General features: G+C 36.2%; 1 protein-coding gene across 1 annotated transcript; it reads right to left on the bottom strand.

Moving 5' to 3' along the window:
• Positions 1-11446: 11446 nt before the first annotated feature.
• Positions 11447-20137, bottom strand: LOC105262558 (uncharacterized). Its single transcript, XM_011297970.3, has 4 exons — positions 19744-20137; positions 19576-19655; positions 11779-11959; positions 11447-11715 (listed from the first exon to the last, which is right to left on the bottom strand). Exons 1-4 carry the CDS (start codon positions 19919-19921, stop codon positions 11588-11590), a joined length of 567 nt encoding a protein of 188 aa, XP_011296272.1. The 5' UTR covers positions 19922-20137; the 3' UTR covers positions 11447-11587.
• Positions 20138-22193: the final 2056 nt, after the last annotated feature.

Raw genomic sequence — 22193 nt, 5'->3', positions numbered from 1 at the left:
GATCTAGGAAGACCATTTACGTGCAACATCTATCAATAAATTTTAAATGAGCAAATTAGTTTAAGTTGCTATTATTTCTTTTATTATTTGTCACAATATCTTGTGGAATTCTTTCGAGTACTTCGCCTATATAAACTGTATGGTTTATTATAGTGTTGTAGGGTATTCAACGGTCGGCCCCGCTCGACTGTAGCCTTTGCTTACTTGTTTTTTTTCTGCATATTTTCTTAACAAATTAGTTGTAGGCTAACAACGAAGGAGAAAACCATTTTCCATTTTACCTCTACTACCATTTATGTTTCTTCCTTTTGTGTTTTTCGTCGTTTTAACATTTGTCTGTGATTTTTTTTGGTAGCCATGAATGCATTTCTGGTAGGAACTGTTTCAATATGTTTGTAGACCAAATCGTGTCAGTGGTGCAAATAATGACTGCTTTTGCGGAGGATGATAATGACGTTGATGGTAATGGCTATGATTACCACCAACCAACCAACCAACGAGCCAACACTTCACGTGAGTTTGTTAATTTTTCTTTTTTTTTTCGGGTGGCTTTTTTCCTAGGTTTTATTTTTTTCCCTCAAAACAACTGACATAGTGTCATCAAAAATTGCGGCATTCGCATTGCCTGCTGGTCTGTCTGCTGTCTTTATTTGACTCACATTTGTTATTTTGATGTATTCATGAATGCGTTACAGAGATATAAGGAAGTTGAAATTTTTAATTAACATTTTCTTAGCAACCTAAGTTCATTAGTAAACAATGAGTGTGTGTGTGTGGTGGAAAATAAGTTCGAAACAAATTTTATTGAAATTTGTTAAAAATAAGGGATATTTCACATGAATTTTATATCCTCCGCCACACAAGATGAGAAAAAAAACTGCAACAAAGTCAAACGCCATAATTTTTACATTTTTTTATACCCTTTGATTGGGCCAAAAATTATGTAACACCTCGAAATATTGGTTTCCCACATAGGAAAGTATATATGGATCTTCCTATCTCGCCGAGCTGAGTCGATCTAGCTATGTATGTCCGTCCGTCCGTTTGTCCGTCTGTCCATATTAATTTGTCGCAATTATGGCCCGATCCTCACGAAATTGAAAATGGGGGTGGGGTTAGGGTCAGAATAGAACCCTAATCTTGCAGTTGCTCGATAGACCACAATTATGAACCAAGCGACGCGATAATTTACATAGAGTTGCAGTTTAGGACGGACAGAAACCTACCAATTTGAGCGGCCATCGGACAATAATTAGCGGGTAAAACAGACCCTAACTTTTATGTAAGAAAATAGGAAAATTTCCACTAAACCGCGAATATTTTTAATCCCAGCCAAATCTCAAATACAATAAATTATCACTTCTGACCATTGAAGTGATGCTAATAGCCAAGAAATCGGATATATAGCAAAATAGATACAATATATATGTAAAAGAATTGATCTTATTTATTCCGCTTATAAATAATGAACCGCTGGGCTTTTGTCGAATTTTTTAAATGTTTGTCATATTTTTTATCGCATGCGATTTTTTCAATTTGACTTACAAGTTTGAAGTGTAAATTTTTACAAACCCCAACACTACGTTTTGAGGGTATTATATGTATGTCGCAATTATCGTCCGATCCGAACAAAATTTTGCATGGGGGTAGGGTTAGGGTCGAAATTAAGGCCTATTGTTCTCAAGATGTATTTTTAGAGGTTCAAAATGACTAAAAAATGTAAATTTTTCTAATTTTGAAGTCACAATTGAAAACTAATCGACACGGAATTTCGCATCAAAAGAGAGTTAAGGACAGGGAAGAAGTCTAGCATTTTGGACCACCATTGGATTATATTTAGCTGTAAAATGGAACACAACTCTCGTGAGAAATTGTTTAAATACTTAACAACACTACGAAGTGCGTAAATATTGGCCAAATTCTCCGGGTCAAAAATCTAAGGGCAACCTCTAGACAGGGCTCTTTGACATTATGTCAAAAAGGAAATCTTCCAAAATGGGTTTGGATATAAGGGGACTTCGAATATATTGTAGTGTTGTAGAGTATCACATGGTCGGCCGCGCACGACTATAGCCTTTGCTTACTTGCTTTTAACTTTTATTGAATAAAAACAAAAATGTCGGAAATAGCATCAAATTTTAGAATAAGTTTAGATCTGTTCGAATTAGTCACCTTTGGCACGAATTATGACCTTCAAACGGCCAATGAAACAGTCACACGCTGCCCGAATGTTGCTCTGCGGTATTTTGGCCCATTCCCGGCGAAGCGCTTGCTTGAGGTGATCGACACTTTGGTATTTTTTAGTGCCAACCATGTTTTCCAAAATACTCCAGACACAATAGTCCAACGGATTGGTATCCGGAGATTTTGGTGGCCATTGTGTGCTGGAAATGAAGCGAGGAACCTCATTTTGTATCCATTCTTGGGTGGCGCGTGCTGAGTGCGATGGCGCTGAGTCCTGTTGAAATGTCCAAGGTCTAAGTCCAAAATGTTTGCGTGCCTAAGGCTTTAATACACATCTCAAAATATTTTCTCGATAATATTCGGCATTAATTCTGATGCCACGGTCGATTAATACGAGCGGAGAGCGATCATCGGCTGTTATGGCGGCCCACATCATCACCATGGCCGGCGCTTGAATTCTGGTGGCCAACCGAAGGTGCACATTTTCAGCTGACCTCTTTGGCAAGTAACCAGGATCATTTTGTTTGTTTACAAACTGCTATACAACGAATGCTTTCTCATTGGAGAAAACCAAATTCGGCAGTTCACCACTTTCGGCCAAGCGAAGCAACTTTTTAGAATTTCAATGGCTTTACCACGAGCTCATTTTTCAATACTTTCGAGCCATTTTTCGGTCACTGCGACGCGGGTCTCCATCAAGTCGCTTCTTTACTTTTCGAACAGATGTTGCTGTTTTCTTCCGTCCACTTCCTTGACATCGTGCTACGCTACCAGTATCGCGGTAACGAGCGATGGTACGAGACACAAAAGATTTATTCACATTAAAATGCTGGAGTGCTCTAACGATAGCCACTTGTTGTTTTTCATCCAAATATAAAGAAATCACACTATCACGCTTGAATTCCATCACGAATTACTTTTTTTCTGGAAAATTCTCACCAAAATGTATTTGTAATTGATAGAAAATTGTCTGTGCAGGTCCAGGTCTTCGTATAGCCCCTAAATATCGTTACCTCCCTATATTCGATATTTTTTTTATGATTTTAGCTACATTAATCGCCGGAATTGTTTCAAATTTCGTATTTGCACTTCGATATGGGTGCTAAAGCCTGTGACAGAAAATTTTCTATACAACTACACGTTTTCGTATGGACCCCAAAATTACTATAACTCCATATTTTCGGCATTTTAAGACAGATGTATACCCTTAGCCAATGTTCGATTATTTACACATATTCTGACTTCTGTTGCGATTATTCAAATTGTTGACCCTCTATTGAGTAAGTTTCGAAGGAATGGGCCAATATTGTCTATTTCGTATAGGACTTAAATTAATATGATATAAATATTGGGATGTGCCAAGTTTGGATACTTTCTTCACTTTACATGAGATATGTGATAAATTTTAGAAAATTCTAAAATGTACGTGAGGTACCGGATATAGGCAATCGAAGTATTCCATTTTCATACTTCATCTAATACAGATAAAAATATCGGTATAGGCAAAATTCCAAGAAAATCGAACATTCATATCCAATTTTATGCGAAATCATATATTTCATTTTCATCTCAGGTTTCTGGTTGGTGAAATATTTTCGATTTCTTAGAGCCTTTTGTTTCTCCAAAATCTGGAACCCTATGTGGGCAGGTAGCAAAAAAAAAGAAAGAAAATCCGATCTCGACCATCTTTATAACAGATCTTGTGTCGATAGAAATATGGAGATATACCAAGTCTGGAATGAAATCGGATATTAAGTTCGCTTTTTATGGGCTTCATGGATATTCAAAATGTTGAACCTTTGTGGGGAGGTACCAGTAGGAGTGGACCGATATATTTTCATCTGAACAACAGCTCTTGTGTTAGTAGAAATAATGAGATGTGTAAAATATAAAGAGAACCTGTCGTTTATTTCACGTTTTATGACCTTCATGGATATTAAAAATTATGACCCTTTGTAGGGGGGTACCAGGAGGAATGATCCGACCTCTATCGTCTTTATAACAGATGCTGTGGTGATAGAAATATTCAGATATTCAGATAATGAAATCGGATGTTAATTTCGCGTCTTATGAGCTTAATACCAGAAGGAGCGTAAGTACCAGAAGGAGTGGACCGATATATTCCATCTTAACATCAGATCCTGAGTCTATAAATATATTGGGATGTGTGAAATTTTTAGACAATCGAATTCTTACATCACATTTTATGAGAGTTGTAATTATTCAAAATTTTGACCTTTGGGGGAAGCACTTGATGGAGGGTACCGATATTGTCCATTTTCGCACCTGACCCAGCACTAATGAGGATTAGGATTTGCATAGTTGGAGCAAAATCGGATTATCCTTTCCCTGTGCAGCAATTTTTTGGAAATTTTGACCTCTTTTGGGGGAGGTACCAGAAGGAGTGGACCATCTTAACACCAGACCTTGGGTTTTTAAAAATATTGGGATTTGTGAAATTTGAAGACAATCGAACTCTTACATCACATTTTATAAGAGTTGTAATTATTCAAAATGTTTAGGAACCTGATGAAGTGAACCGATATTGTCCATTTTCGCACCTGACCTAGCACTGATGAAAATATTAGGATTTGCGAAGTTGGAGCAAAATCGGATTATCCTTTCTCTTTCTGTGCAATAAATTATTTCGTTTGAAAATTTTGATATTTTGTGTGGGAGGTACCAGAAGGAGAGGACCGATATTGTCCATCTTAATACCAGACCTTGGGTTTTTTTAAAATATTGGGATTTGTGAAATTTGAAGACAATCAGACTCTTACATCACATTTTATAAGAGTTGTAATTATTCGAAATTTTGACCCTTTGTGGGGGAGGTACTTAATGGAGTGAACTGATATAGTCCATTTTCGCCTGACCTAGCACTGACGCAAAAATTAGGATTTAAAAAGTTGGTGCAAAATCGGATTATCCTTTCTCTTTCTGTGCAGCAAATTATTTTTTTTTGTGGGGGAGGTACCAGAAGGAGTGGACCGATATTGCACATCTTCGAACTCGATCTAAGTTTGAAATAATATTACGATGTACCAAGTTTGGGCCAAATCGAACGGACATCGCTAGATCGACTCCATATGTTCTGAAATGGATTTGGTCCAATCCTCTCTAGCCATATGAATGAGGGTATAAATACTAGATTTGGTATTGGGTGAGGGGATAGAGCTGGAATCCTGAATTTTCATATGGATGTCACTGTTGGTGTCTAAAGTGAGAGATGGAGCTGGTTTTTGGAAATGTGTACGAAAAGCACCAAATGGTACTCAATTTGGTACTGAGTGAATCCATAGAACCGAGATTCTGAAATTTGATATGGATGTCACTGTTTATGCCTGTTGAGCTAGAATCCTGAAATTTGATGTGGATGTCACTATTGGTGTCTGTAGTTGAGAGAAGGATGTGGTTTTTATACCCTACTCCACAAGGTGGTCAGGGCATTATGTCTTTGTGCATTTGTTTGTAACAGGCAAAAGGAAACGAGATAGACCCATAGTTTCTTTGGATGATCTGCATAGAATCACTTTCTGAGTTGATTTATGCATGTCAGTCCGTCTGTCCATGTATTTTTGTGAACAAAATGCAGGTCGCATTTATTATCCGATTGAGATGAAATTTTCCAAACAACATTTGTTTGGCCCAAGGACGAACCCTATTGAAATTGAAATAGCTCCCATATATATCTTCGTCCGATTTGCCTTTTATTGTGCATCAAACGTGTGATATCAGCCGGAATAGTATGGAATTTTGCACATGCCACCAAATTAGGCCTAAAAATAAGCATGCCAAATTTGATGGAAATCGGTTCAGATATAGCTATAGCTCCCATATATATTGTTCATCCGATTTGTTATTTTTGTCCTCCGCAGCCGTAATATACACTCTGTAACAACAATATTTGGGGAAATATATCAAATGCAGCTCAGAAATACCTTTGCTAAATTTTATCGAGATCGGTTCAGATTTGGATATAGCTCCCATATATAACTTCGTCCGATTTACATTTTATTGTGCACCAATCGTCTAATATTTGCCCAAATGGGATGGAATTTGGCACATACTACCGAATTGAAGGTAGTATGCCAAATTTGGAGAAGATCGGTTCAGATATAGCTATAGCTCCCATATATATTGTTCATCCGTTTTGTTGTATTTGTTACCCGCAGCCGTAATATGCACTCCGTAACAACCAAACCAAATGCCAAATTTTATCGAAATCGGTTCAGATTTGGATTTAGCTCCCATATATATCTTTATCTGATTTAGAATTTTGCACCAAATGGGCAATACAAGTCCGCATTTAAAAGATACAAATGCTTCGGCATATTTAGTCCTTTGAATTTTAAATTATAAATATAATCATAGCGTGTATGATTGAATTCTCCCATAAAAACTTTTAATTATTAAGTGGAGCTCAACTAAATTAGCAAAGTGGTGTAGGGTATCATAAAATCGGCCCCGCCCGACTTTAGGACTTTCTTTACTGGTTGGAAATGTAAATTATGATTGTACGAAAAGTACTAAATTTGTTTTTGGAAGAAGGGATGAAGATCTGTTGGTGTCGGTCGTTAGGATATGAGGGGGTTTTGGAAATGGGTACTAAAAATATAAGAAAAGTACTAAATAGTCGTAAATTTGGAAAAAATTACTGTCTTTATTTTTTCAATAGTTATAGAATTTGAACGAAAATACCTCGTTCCCTAAATTCGTCCTTTCCTCGCTAGTTTTACTTATTTCCCCATTAGAAATCTTTGCATTTACTATGACGTCCTTTTCGATTTACTACATCTGAAATCTGTGAAGTTTTTTTTTTTTTTTTGAGCAGAAAACACAATGACATGGCATTGTTTGCAACAAATTTGCGATGCCTGATATTTGATTTTGAAAAATTGCCAAAACCAACAAAAAGAAGAAGAAGAAGAAAAAAACTGAAAAATAACAACAGCAAATTTATGTTACGCTGCAATATTAAAACGGTTTGTGGGTAATAAGAAATAATCCACATATGTCAGACTTTTGGATGTCGGTTAGTTGGTTGTCTGACTGGTCTGGTTGGAGGTGTGCGATACCAATTATGGTACACTAACCCAATGTACATAGCTGCCTTTGTTTTGTTTCTTTGTTTTATTGTTGCTGTTGTCTTGTGTTATTCATTTTATTTATTTCAATAATTAGCTTACAAAAGATATTTGCATCAAAGTAGTTCAGCTGGGTTGTGAATAAAAAAAAAAAAACAAAAACAAAAACCAACAAGTAACAAGTTAAAAAGTAGTAAGTTCGGCCGGGCCGAACTTTGAATACCCTCCACCGTTTGGAACGAATTTGGAAATTTAAAAAAAAAAATAAAAACCAGTAAAGAAATCCTTAAAGCCGGGCGGGGCCGATTTTATGATACCCTACACCACTTTGCTAATTTAGTAGAGCTCCACATAACAATTAAAAGTTTTTATGGGAGAATTCAATCATACACGTTATGATTATAATTATAATTTAAAGTTCAAAGGACTAAATATGCCGAAGCATTTATATATTTTAAATTCGGAATTGTATTGCCCATTTGGTGCACAATTAATTTGAAATCGGATAAAAATATATATGGGAGCTATATCCAAATCGGAACCGATCTCCATAAAATTTGGCAAATATATTTCTGAGCTGTTTTTGATATATTTCCCTGAATATCGTTGTTAGGGAGTGCATATTACGGCTGTGGTAGCAAATATGACAAATCGGATGAACAGTATATATGGGAGCAATAGCTATATCTGAATCGATCTTCACCATACATACCAGACATACTAGCTTCTAGACTCAATTTGGTCGTAAGTGTCAAATTTCATTCCATTTGGGCAATTACTAGACGTTTGGTGCACAATCAAAGGTAAATCGAACGAAGTTATAGATGGGAGCTATATCCAAATCTCAACCGATCTCGATAAAATTTAGCAAATGTATTTCTGAGTTGTATTTGATATATTTCCCCAAATTTTGTTGTTACAGAGTGCATATTACGGCTGCGGAGGACAAAAATAACAAATCGGATGAAAAATATATATGGGAGCTATAGCTATATCTGAACCAATTTCGATCAAATTCGGCATACTTATTTGCAGGCCTAATTTGGTTGTATGTGCAAAATTCCATACTATTCGGGCTGATATTACACGTTTGGTGCAAAATAAAAGGCAAATCGGAGGAAAATATATATGGGAGCTATATCTAAATTTTTACCGATAATCTCCAATTTAAATAGGGCTCGTCCTTGGGCCAAACAAATGATTTGTGCAAAATTTCATCTGGATAGGGCAATAAATGCGAACTATACTTTGTTTACAAAAATACATGGACAGACGGACAGACGGACGGACATGCATAAATCGACTCAGAATGTGATTCTATGCAGATCATCAAAAGAAACTATGGGCCTATCTCGTTTCCTTTTGCCTGTTACAAACAAATGTACAAAGACATAATACCCTGACCACCTTGTTCGGCCGGGCCGAACTTTGAATACCCTCCACCATTTGGAACGAATTAGGACATTTTCAAAAAATTAAAATAAAATTCATTAAAAAATCTGTTATAATCTCAGAAGGTGCCGATATATGGGGGGATAAGCGATATTGTGGACCTATATGGACAAATCTATGTCTAGGGATAAATTACTCACAAATAACTCCTTGTATCGAATTTAAGACAATTCCGTTTAAAAATGTGGCTAAAATCATCAAAATACCGAATATCGGGGGGTACCGTTATATGGGGGATATACGATATTTTGGACCTATATAGAGAACTCCCTGTCAGGGGGTAAAGTGTTCACAAAGAATCCCTTGTGTAGAATTTTCGACAATTCCGTAGAAAAATGTGGCTAAAATCATCAAAGTACCGAATATCGGGGGTACTGTTATATGGGCGATATACGATATCGTGGACCTATATAGATAATTCTCTTTCAGGTAGTAAAGAACTCCTCGTGTGGATTTTCAGACTATTCTATTCGAAAATGTGGCTAAAATCATCAAAATACAGAATAATGTGGGGTACCGTTATATGGGGGCTATACGATATCGTGGACCTATATATAAATCTCAGCCAAGGGATAAAGTACTCACAAAGAACTCCTGGTGTGGATTTTTATACAATTCCGTCGAAAATACGGCTAAAATCATCAAAATACCGTATATCGGGGGTATCGTTATATGGGGACTATACGATATCGTGGACCGATATAGCCCATCTTCGAACTTGATCTGCCTGCAGAAAAAAAAAGAGAGATCTGGACAAAATTTTAGCTTTCTATCTTAGTTCGTTTAGCCTGTAGCGTGAGTACAACAGACGCACAGGACTGAATTTTACGCTGATCAAGAATATATATATACTTTGTTGGGTCTAAAATGATTATTTCGATGAGTTACAAACGGAATGACGAACTTAATATACCCTCCATACTATGTATGGTGGAGGGTATTAAAAAAAAATTCCTACTCATAAACTTCTGAATAGCTGTGTGTCAATCAAGATTTGACATTTAATAAAAATAATAAAATAATAAAAAAATAATAAAATAATAAAAGAAAATAAAAATAAAATAATTTATAATTAAAAATTTTTTTGTGCGGTTTCGATAACTTCTATCTGAACGTTGTGGTTTCGGTGTGCTTTATATTGTCATGATTCAATAAAATGTATTTATAACAAATTAAAAAGTATCAGTCGGTTTGGCCGACAGATGTATACCCTCAGAAAATGTTCGATTTTTTAAAAATATGTTGACTTCTGTTTTGATTAATTATTCAAATCTCCCGATCTCTACCATCGTTATAACATATCTTGTGTTGATGGAAATATTGAGATGTACCAAGTCGCGTTTTATGAGCTTCATGGATATTCAAAATGTTGACCCTTTTGTGGGGGAGATACCAGATGTGTGGACCGATACATCGCATCTTCACAGCAGATCTTGAGGTAGTAGAAATTATAGGATGGATGTGAAATACGAAGAGAATCGGATGCTTATTTGGGATTTTATGATAGTTTTCGTTATTTTAAATTTAGACCCTTTGTGGGGGAGGTGCCAAAAGGAATGGTCCGATCTCTGCCATCGTTATAACAGATCCTGTGTTGATGGAAATATTGAGAGGTATCAAGTCTGAATGGCCACAGATGTTAATTTCGTGTTTTAAGTGCTTCACGGATGTTCGAAATTGTGGACCCCTTGAGGGGAAGTTACCAGAAAGAGTAGAACGATTTACTCCATTTTCATACCAGACCTTGGTTTGATAAAAATATTGGGATGTGTGAAATTTGAAGACAATCGGACTCTTACGTCACATTTTGTAAGAGTTGTAATTATTCGAAATTTTGACCCATTGTGGGGGAGCTATTTGATGGAGTGGACCAATATTGTCGATTTTCACACCTGACGGATGTAAATATTAGAATTTGCAAAGTTCGAACAAAATCGGGTTATCGTTTCCCTGTTTGTGCAGAAAATATATATTTTTGAAAATTTCGACCATTTGTGGGGGAGGTACCAGAATGAGTGGACCATCTTAACACCAGACCTTGGGATGTATGAAATTTGAAGACAAACGGACTCTTACATCACATTTTATAAGAGTTGTATTTATTCAAAATGTATACCCTTTGAAGGGGAAATATTGGAAATATTGGAGTGGACCGATATTGTCCATTTTCGCACCTGACTTAGCACTGACGCAAATATTATTATTTGCCAAATTGGAGCAAAATCGGATTATCTTTTCTCCTTCTCTACAGAAAAGATATTTTTTGAAAATTTCTACCTTTTGTGGGGGAGATACTAGAAGGAGTGGACCAATATTGCCCATTTCCGAACACGATCTAAGTTTGACCAAAATATTACGATGTACCAAGTTTGGACAAAGTCGGATATTCCCTTTGAGAGTTATCGTGCACACCAGCCAGGCAGACAGACACACAGACGGACGGACATCGCTAGATCGACTCCAAGTGTTTTGAAACGGATTTGGACCAAAGAGAGCGAGGGTCTAAAACCCTTATTTGGACTAGGCACGTATCGTATATATATATATATATATATATATATATATATATATATATATATATATATATATATATATATATATATATATATATATATATATATATATATATATATATATATATATATATATATATATATATATATATATATATATATATATGTAGCCTTATGACTGAGGGTATCAAAGAGTTTGAAACATTATTTTCTAAATGTTAGTGAGGCTTGGCAACAAAGAACTTCTCTTGCAAAAAATATAAAATAAAGTGTATATAATGGCAATAGCGTATTTTCTTTTTATAAAAAAATAATAATAATAATAATACTAATGGCGTGTAGTTGCTGTCTTCATCCATCCTCACAGCCCAAGTAATATATATATGTGGCACTCGATGTCTCAAATATACGTGTCTGATGTTCAAACACCAGTTCCTTGTAAAGTTTTTGTATTGTTATGTGAAACAATATCTGGACAACTGTAAAAAAATGAAGGATTTCATAAAAGACTTGATTTGCTTCCCACCTGTGGTAAAACTTACCCAAAGTGGTGGAAAAAATTAAAATTTTAATTGCTTCAACATTAACATTTATCTGGGGATAATTAAACGGCTCCACAATGTGACACATGAATTGGTAGACACTCGCCAGATGTTCGATGCCGGTCTGGAGTATTAGGAAAAATGCCATAATCAGCCAGGGTATGAAATACAAATGCTTCTGCTGTGAAAGTAGGAAAAAGAAGAGATAAAAAAACAAATATTAAAAATATGAAAATATGAATATGAAGTAAAAATTTTATATAGACATCTGGCCAATGGACAGAAAAGACATCTTTTGAATAGTGGGCGGAAAATGGTACTACAATTTAGTTATCTTTATATGAGGAACTTTTGAATGATGTGTGTTAGATAGATCAACAATTCGGTACTTCGATGATTTTTGTGACATTATTCACCAGCATTTTTTGCAAGTTCCGTATTTGAGTAACATATTGGCCTATGGTCAAAAATTTCTTATGCTGGTCCACTTCTTCATATAGGTCCCAAAATAACGGTAATTCCCTATACATATTCGGTATTTGTATGATTTTAGCAATACAGGGCGAGAGGAAAAAGACAGCAACCAACTTCAGACTGTTATCATTTCTAAGCCACTCGTCCAACAGCTGTTAAAATTATTCCACTGACAGCTATTATATTGTTTACAAACGTTCCAAAGCATTTCGGGTAGAATTTTCCAGAAAAAAAGTTATTCGTAATGGAATTCAAGTATGATTTCTTTATATTTGGCTGGAAAACCACACGTGGCTATCGTTAGAGCACCCCACCATTTTAATGTAAATAAATCTGTCTCGTACCATAGCTCGTTACCGCGATACTGGTAGCGTAGCACGATGTCAAGGAAATGGACGGAAGAAAACAGCACCATCAGGCAAATATTAAAAAATGATATCGGTGTTAAGCCATGGAAATTTCAAAAAGTGCAAGAACTTACACCGCAACAGATAGAAAATAGACTTAAAAGAGCTAAAGAGTTGCTTCGCTTGGCCGAAAGTGGTGAACTGCCGCATTTGGTGTTCTCCGATGAGAAAACATTCGTTGTCCAGCAGTTTGTAAGCAATCAAAATGATCGTGTTTACTTGCCAAAGAGGTCAGCTGAAAATGTGCACCCTCGGTTGACCAACAGAACTCAAGCACCGGCCATGGTGTGGACCGCCATAACAGCCGATATTAGTCGACCGTGGCATCAGAATAAATGCTGAATATTATGGCGAAAATATTCTGGAGGGTGTAATAAAGCGTTGGGCAAGCAAACATTTTGGCCGCAGAACTTGGACATTCCACTCAGCACGCGCCACCCAAGAATGGTTACAAAATGAGGTTTCTCGCTTCATTTCCAGCGCAAAATGGCCAACAAAATCTCCGGATACCAATCCGTTGAACCATTGTGTCCGGGGTATTTTAGAAAGTAAGGTTGGCATTAAAAAATAACAAAGTGTCGATTACCTCAAGCAAGGGCTTCACCGGGAATGGGCCAAAATACCACAGAGCAACATTCGGGCGTTGACGGTTTCATATGCGGTTTGAAGGCCATAATTCGTGCGAAAGCTGACCAATTCGAACAAATCTAAACTTATTCTAAAATTTGATGCTATTTCCGACTTTTTTTTCTCCATTCAATAAAATTGAAAAAAAAAAAACAAGAAAAAAAGCTGTAAGTTCGACTGGGCCGAATTTTGAATACCCTCCACCATTTGGAACGAATTTGGTAATTCTCAAAAACAATAAAATCCGTTAAAAATTCTGTTAAAATCTTAAAAATGGCGAATATAGCTTTTATATATTATGTCTATGCGACGACATGGAACTGCACAGGTTACATTTGTCATAAGCCATTACAAAAGCGAAACTTAAAAAAAAAGTCGGCAAAAATGTAGCTAAAATCATCAAAATACCGAATATCGGGAGGTACCGTTATATGGGGGCTCTACACAGACGTGGAGCGACAATTACAATTTTCTGTCTTAGGCTGTAGTATCCATTACTAACTTCAAATACCAATTTTCAAAATACCGCATATCGGGAGGTGCCGTTATATGGGGGCTATACGAAGACGTGGGCCTACATGGCCCATTTGAACTGATACTGAATACTGCAGGCTTTGTCAGGACGAGGAAGAAACTGAGACGGTGGAAATACTTACTCTGCCACTGCCCAACTCTTATAGGAGCGAGACAAATGCTACTGGGTAGGCAAATTCTGCCGGATTTGTCATCCCTCTCCGACACCGAGCCAGCCGTCATTCTCCAGTTAGCCAGACGACTAAAGTGGCTGAAGACGATGCGTTAACACACCGTGAACACAAACCCACTAATTTCTCTATTCTCTATACAATTTCTTATTTCTTTACTCTTAGCTATTCATTTCTTTTCTTTTCTCTATTCTACTCTTGTATTTTCCTAATTAGGATGAACACAATGGACAAAAAGGTCTCCGAGTGGAGTGGTTGTTTTCTTACAACCGCGCATCCTTTAACCTGACCTAACCTCGCTATATAACCTAACCTAATCTCGCTATATACGATTTTAGGTACAACATTCAACGGAATTGTTTGTATTTGCAGTTCGTAACGGGTACTACAGCCTGCGACAGAAAATTGCCTCTGCAGGTCCAGGTCTTCATATAGACTCCAAAAAAAAATACAGTAAGTTCGGCTGGGCCGAACTTTGAATACCCTCCACCATTTGGAACGAATTTGATAATTCTCAACAACAATAAAATCCGTTAAAAATTTTGTTAAAATCTTAAAAATGCAGAATGTAGCTCTTATATTAGGTCTATACGACGACATGGAACTGCATAGGTAACATTTGTCATAAGCCATTACAAATGCGAAACTTAAAAACAATCGGCAACAATGTAGCTAAAATAATCAAAATACCGAATATCGGGAGATACCGTTATATGGGGGCTATACGAGGACGTGGACCTATATGGCTCATTTTCTGTCCTGGGATGTAGCATCCATTACGAACTTCAAATACCAAATTTGAAACAATTCCGGTAAATAATGTCGCTAAAATCATCCAAAATACCGAATATCGGGAGGTACCGTTCTATGGGGGCTATACGAAGACGTGGGACCTGCACAAACCATTTTCTGCTATAGGATGTAGTATTCATTACGAACTTCAAATACAAAATTTGAAATAGTTCCGGTAAATAATGTCTCTAAAATCATCAAAATACCGAATATCGGAAGAGTAACGTTATATGGGGGCTATACGAAGAAGGCTATACATGGCCCATTTTCTGTTTTGTGCTGTAGTATCTATTATGAACTTCAAACGCCAAATTTGAAACAATTCCGGTAAATAATGTTGCTAAAATCATCCAAAATACCGAATAGCGGGAGGTACCGTTATAAGGGGGCTATACGAAGACGTGGACCTACATGGTCCATTTTCTGTCCTAAGCCGTAGTATCTATTACGAACTGACAGAATTATTGGAATGTTCAGTTCTCGTATAACAAGTATTTTTGGTAAGATACCCAGCCATGCCATAAACGCTGTTTCTCCCCCCGCTGCACAGTGGGGTGAGATGACCAAAAACGGAGATTAATTCAAGGAAGCATTCTATCGCTCTGAAATTTTGCTCAGACATTCATATTACCTCTAATATGCTTGGCATTAAAAATGAGACATATCGGCCCACGTTTCGTTACTTCCTGATTTTTGGTATTTTGAAGGTTTCGGCCACAATTTCAAACGCAATCATGAGTATCTTGACATTTTGAGTTCTGAGCGGACAAAATCTTTCCCTGCTAAATTTTGTGAAGATAAATCCACTATTAAGTATTGATCGTATATAACGGCACTTCCCAATTTTAGGTATTTTGAGGGTTTCACACAGAGTATTTTACAAACTTATTATTTGGTATTTTGTTTCCCAATGGATGGATGGATGGAAATATTACAAAAATTTCCTACATAAATCAAAATTTGAGTTAACCTTTAACTCCTGAGGTGGTGGTAAATTTTACCCTCCCTTCACATTTTCTTGAAATTCTCTATTCTATTACAATGAATAAAAATTTTGTTTACATTAAAAAAATGTTTTTGTTTTTACTTATTGTAATTTAAAATATACAAGCTTACTTTTAAACAAGTAAGCAAAGGCTACAGTCGAGCGGGGCCGACCGTTGAATACCCTACAACACTATAATAAACGATACAGTTTATATAGGCAAGATACTCGAAAGAATTCCACAAGATATTGTGACAAATAATAAAAGAAAACCATCGGGTTTCGTTCTCTAATTTTCGAATAATAGCAACTTAAACTAATTTGCTCATTTCCAATTTATTGGTAGATGTTGCACTTAAATGGTCTTCCTAGATCTGGAACCAATATTTCCCAAAGACCTATAATCTCTCAGAAGTGGCAAAAGATTAACATTTATTATTGGTTTTTGACTGAAACGCATCTATATGAGATACAGACATTTGACTATATTCTTCAACGAAATCAGCCTTAACGAAATAGTCAGAAGTGCGTCTTTCCTGTATTTGTGAATTCTCCAAAAAGTCACTGGAATGGACATTTTCGTATTTTGTCTACAAAAGTTGCCAAACTCCTTCACACATTGAATATTTTTGGATGGCCATCCAAAACTGCTTGGCTTTTGCAATGTCCGGTAACCGCCATTCAAATGTGCCTGAGGATCGGGCTATAATAACGACCTGCTGACAATTTTGCAGTTTTTTGGTCCATTTCAACCCCTAAATATATGGCGATCATCTTCAAAAAGAATAGGCTTTTATTCTGACCCTCATCTTATCTCCATGCAAAATTTCGTAAGGATCGGGCCATAAATGCGATCTGTATATGATATCCTGATATTCTAACTACTTAGTTTTGTTAGCTGTAGAAATATTACCAAATGTTCAAATCAAAATGAAAATATGCCAAAAATATGACAAAATTGAAAAAATATGAGAAAATTTTACAAAATCAATATTTTCATCTTTAGAGAGATATTTTTATGCGATTTTTAGACGTTGTTTCTATCCTGCCAAGAGGCCATTCTGAATTAATGAGAAATGTCGAAATCAGTTCAGCCGTTCTCGACATATAAGAGATCTTTCAAGCATATCTTCTTTGATAGACATATATATCGCACATATTTTGCTATATATCCGATTTGTTGGATGTTAACATCAAAGTAAAGGTCAGAAGTAACCTTGTCATGGCTTCGTGATTTCGCCTGGATTTAAAATATTCGCGGTTTAATGAAAAATGTTGAATTTTTTCAACACAAAAAATATGGTCTATTTTACCCGCTAAATATTATCCGATGACCACCCAAATTGGTAGGCTTCTTCCCCGCCCTAAACTCTAGCTACATACGAAATTCCGCGTCGATTGGTCTATAATTGCGACCTGTATAGCTACTGCAAAATCCGATATTTTTTCAGTATTTGGTCCATTTCAACCTCTAAATATTTGACGATCATCTCCAAAAGAAATAGGCTTCTATTCTGACCTTAACCCCATCTCCATTTTAAATTTCGTGAAGATCGGTCCATAATTGCGACCTGTAGAGTGATTACAAATTAACATGGACAGACGGACAGACGAACAGACGGACGGACGGACATACATAGCTAGATCGACTCAGCTCGGCGAGCTAGGAAGATCCATATATACTTTCCTATGTGGGAAACCAATATTTCGAGGTGTTACATAAATTCTGGCCCAATCAAACTTATAATACCCCCAACACATAGTGTTGTAGGGTATAATTGGCCTTCCTATCTGAAATAGACTAAAACCTTATAATATATTTAGAAAAAAATATATGTGACTGACATTTAAAAAATCATCCTTATCATCCTCCCCTACATCTCCCTTATTGTCTTAAATTGGATCATCAGTCAAAATTGAGGGTGAGGTAAGAAACCTCACCACTGAGTTTTTAAAGAGACTGGAATATTTTATGTATAGTTTTTTTATAGTTTAGAATTCCAGTTAATAACAGGATAAAAACCGAAGAAAAAAAAACAAATAAAACAGAGAACAAGATCAAAGTACATTCACCGCAAAATCAGTTGACTATTTTCACCTTTTTTTAAATTAAACCAAAGCGGCAAAGAAGGGCGCGATTTTTTTTTTTTTGTTGATTATGAAAGATGACATTCCATACAAAAATACAAAATTAAAATTTTAAGAACTTCTCGATATTATTTTTTTTGAAAACTTCACATTCTTTTCGGATATGGCGAAAATATGGTAATATTTTGAATTAATTTTTAAAATATTTTTACATCATTATATTTAAAACTTTTTTTGTTCTAAAACACTGATAACTACCTGTATTCGATGTTTCAATTTTAAAATAATAACTTTTGATAAAAAAAAAACTAAATTATTGCACTTCACAAAAGCCAAAGACAGATTTTTTCCTTCTTCTTGAGAAAATGTGAAATATTTCCTAATTAAAAAACTAAACAACGTATGACTTTGAATTTTTCGGTACTAAAGTAGAGTTTAGTGTTCTATAATAGTTTAAAAACATTTTTTCCATTTTTCAATTAATCTCCGTGTTTTGTGATTTCACCCCTCTGTGCGCTGTTCTCTTTTGTCAGATACGGAGCCGCACCTGTTTACTTGTTTTCTTCTAGCATCGGTTGGTGATTTTCTTCTAGCATCGGTTGGTGAATAAACAAGTTAAAAAGCAGTAAGTTCGGCCGGACCGAACCATTTGCAACGAATTTGGAAATTTTTAAAAAATAAATTGGAAACTTGAAATAAACGGTGAATAATGTAGCTAAAATCATCAAAATATCGTATATAAGGAGGTACCTTTAAATTGGAGCTGTGCAAAGACCTGAACCAGCATAGACAATTTTCTGTCACAGGCTGTAGCATCCATTACGAACTTCAAATACCACATCACAAACAATTTCGGTGGGTATTGTACCTAAACTCGTCAAAATACCGAATATAGGGAGGTACTGATATATGGGGCTTATACGAAGACCTGGACCCGCACAGACAATTTTCTGTCACAGACTGTAGTTCCCATAACGAACTTTAAATAACAATTTTGAAACAATTCCGGTGAATAACGTCGCTAAAATCATCAAAATACCGAATATAGGGAGGTACCGTTATATGGAGGCTATATGAAGACGTGGACCTGCACAGACAATTTTCTGTCTTAGGGTGTAGTATCCATTTTGAACTTCAAATACCAAATTTGAAACAATTCCCGTAAATAATGTCGCTAAAATCATCAAAATAGCGAATATCGGGAGGTACCGGTATATGGGGGCTATATGAAAACGTGGACCTACATGGCCCATTTACGAACTTAACCTGCCTACTGAAAAAATAAACATGTGTGCAAAATTTTAGCCATCTATCTCAATTCATTCGAAAGATAGAGTGATTACAACAGACAGACAGACGGACATCGCTAAATCGACTTAGAATTTTACGCTGATCAAGAATACGTATACTTTGTTGGGTCTGACATGAGTATTTCGAGGAGTTACAAACGGAATGACAAAGATAATATACCCTTCATAGTATGGTGGAGGGTATAAAAGTATGTAAAATCCATATGGTTAGGCTATGGCATCGGATTCAATAAATGACGTTCACGTTAGATATTCGTGAACAACTGTAAACCTATTCACATGAGCTGGAGTGTAAGTGCTTGGTTAGAAACAGCTTGAATGCCTTGTTGATTTTTCATAGTTTTTGTGATGACACATTTTCTACCGAATTCATTGAAAACTCGGAACATCTGAAACAAAAAGAAATTTACCTTTAAAATGCCCCATATTAATAAAGATGACGTCAGAAATCCGCAAATATCAAATGTCAGCGTATTTATCAAAATCGAAACTGCAATTTAGAAAGGCAAAAAAAAAAAAAAAACGATAAAGATTATCAATTAAAGATACCAAAACGAATATACCGAAATTACACGTACTTCCTTCTTTGTCACTGTCAAAGCGAAGGCCATCCGCTGCAGTCGCCTCTTTGTCTTCCAAATAATATTGCAGTTTTATTGTGGTAAAATTTGCACATATCACAAAGTGTATTACATAAATTAATCCTATGAGCAGACCGAACTGACGAAGACCATCTAATGACGTGTTTTCCGACATTATGAAATTCCGAAACAAACAAAAAATAATGAACTTTAAATAAAAACGAGCTAGGAAGATCCATATATACTTTCCTATATGGGAAATCAATATTTCGAGGTGTTACATAAATTCTGGCCCAATCAAACTTATAATACCCCCAACACATAGTGTTGTAGGGTATAAAAATGGAATAATTATATAAAACTATCTAAGCGCGTTTCATGCGGCCGCCTGTCCAATAGATTTGTTCAAAATGCCGTCGAAGAATAGAAAGTGCATTCAATAGTTAACAACAACAAAGGCACAAAGTATCTGGAGCAGCGCTGCTCAAGAAAAAAATATCTCTTTCCAGTCAAATTTCTCTTTGCTCATTTAAATCAAGAACAAATCAGTGTTAAGTCATTATTTATACAAATCGTTTTTATCCATTTGGTTTATAATTTTTTTTTTTGATTTAATAAAAATTAAAACACAATTAAATGAAATAGTAAAATATAAAGAAAATCAGAATTTTAATTTTCTCTTAAATTATCGCTTTTTTCGGCTCATGTTCTAGAACACGGTTTTGAGCAGGGCTGATCTGGGGCCAAAATCATCGCAGTCGAAATCGAGTACTTCAGCATCGTAATGTAGTTTACGCGCATCATCGCAGTCTCCACAGTATGGAGGGTATATTAAGTTTGCCATTCCGTTTGTTACACCTCGAAATATAAATTTTAGACCCCACAAAGCATACAATTCTATGTCGACGTAGCGATGTCCGTCCGCTCATTTGTCCGTCTGTGGAAATTGCTCTAGCTTTCGAACGTCATGAAGTAGGTTGATAAAATTTTACTCAAATGTATATCATTTCTGCAGAACTGTTGAAAATGGGCCAAACGTGGACCTAATTTCGGTATAGCCCTCATATTACGGTACCTTACGATATTCGGTATTTTGATGATGTTAGCGACACTATTCACCCGAATTGTTTTAAATTTGATGTTTGAAGTTCGTAGTGGATATTACAGCCTATGACAGAAAATTGTATTCGTATAGCCCCCATATGACGGTACCTCCCGATATTCGGTATTTTGATAAATTTAGCGACATTATTCACCGTAATGGATACTACAGCCTAAGACAGGAAATTGTCTGTGCATATTCACGTCTTTGTATAGCCCCCCCCTTTAATTTATATATTTTTTTTTACATTTTATTGAATGAAGCAAAAAATATCTGAAATAGCATCAAATTTTAGAATAAGTTTAGATTTGTTCGAATTGTTCACCTTTGGCACGAATTATGATCTTCAAACGGAAAATGAAACCGTCACACGCTGCCTGAATTTTGCTCTGCGGTATTTTGGCCCATTCCCGGCGAAGCGCTTGCTTGAGGTGACCAACACTTTTATATTTTTAGTCCCATCCTTGATTTCCAAAATACTCCAGACGCAATAGTCCAACGGATTGGTATCCGGAGATTTTGGTGGCCATTGTACACTGCAAATGAAGCGAGGCGCGTGCTGAGTGCGATGGGGCTGAGTCCTGTTGGAATGTCCAAGGTCTGCGGCCAAAATGTTTGCGTGCCCAAGGCTTCCATACACCCTACAGAATATTTTCGCTATAATATTCGGCATTTATTCTGATGCCATTCGATTTTCGATTAATACGAACGGAGAGCGACCATCGGCTGTTATGGCGGCCTACACCATCACCATGGCCGACACTTAAGTTCTGGTGGCCAACTGAAAGTGCACATTTTCAGATGACCTCTTTGACAAGTAACCACGATCATTTTGTTTGTTTACAAACTGCTGGACTGAACGAATGTTTTCTCATCGGAGAAACCCAAATTAGGCAGTTCACCACTTTCAGTCAAGCGTAACAACGCTTTAGCTCTTTTGAGCCTATTCTCTTTCGGTTGCGGTATAAGTTCTTGTACTTTTTGGAATTTCAATGGCTTTACCCCGAGCTCATTTTTCAATATTTGCCGAATGGAATATTGCGATATGTTCAGCTCAAGAGGCATTTTCGGCCACTGCGACGAAGGTTTCGATCAAGTCGCTTCTTTACTTTTCGAACCATTTCTGCTGATGTTGCTGTTTTCTTCCGTCCACTTCCTTGACGTCGGGCTTCGTTACCAGTACCATGGTAATGACACATTTAAATACTGGAGTGCTCTAAGGATAGCCACTAGTACGACGTCGTCGTATAGACCCTAATGTAACGGCTACATTCGGTATTTTTAAGATTTTAACGAAATTTAAAAAGGATATTTGTTTTTCGAAAATTCGTACGACGTCGTCGTA

The sequence above is a fragment of the Musca domestica genome, unplaced genomic scaffold, assembly GCF_030504385.1.
Source record: "Musca domestica strain aabys unplaced genomic scaffold, Musca_domestica.polishedcontigs.V.1.1 16, whole genome shotgun sequence".
Taxonomy (NCBI): domain Eukaryota; kingdom Metazoa; phylum Arthropoda; class Insecta; order Diptera; family Muscidae; genus Musca; species Musca domestica.
The sequence above is the reverse complement of the archived record's forward strand: the minus strand, read 5'-3'. Positions and strand labels throughout refer to the sequence as shown.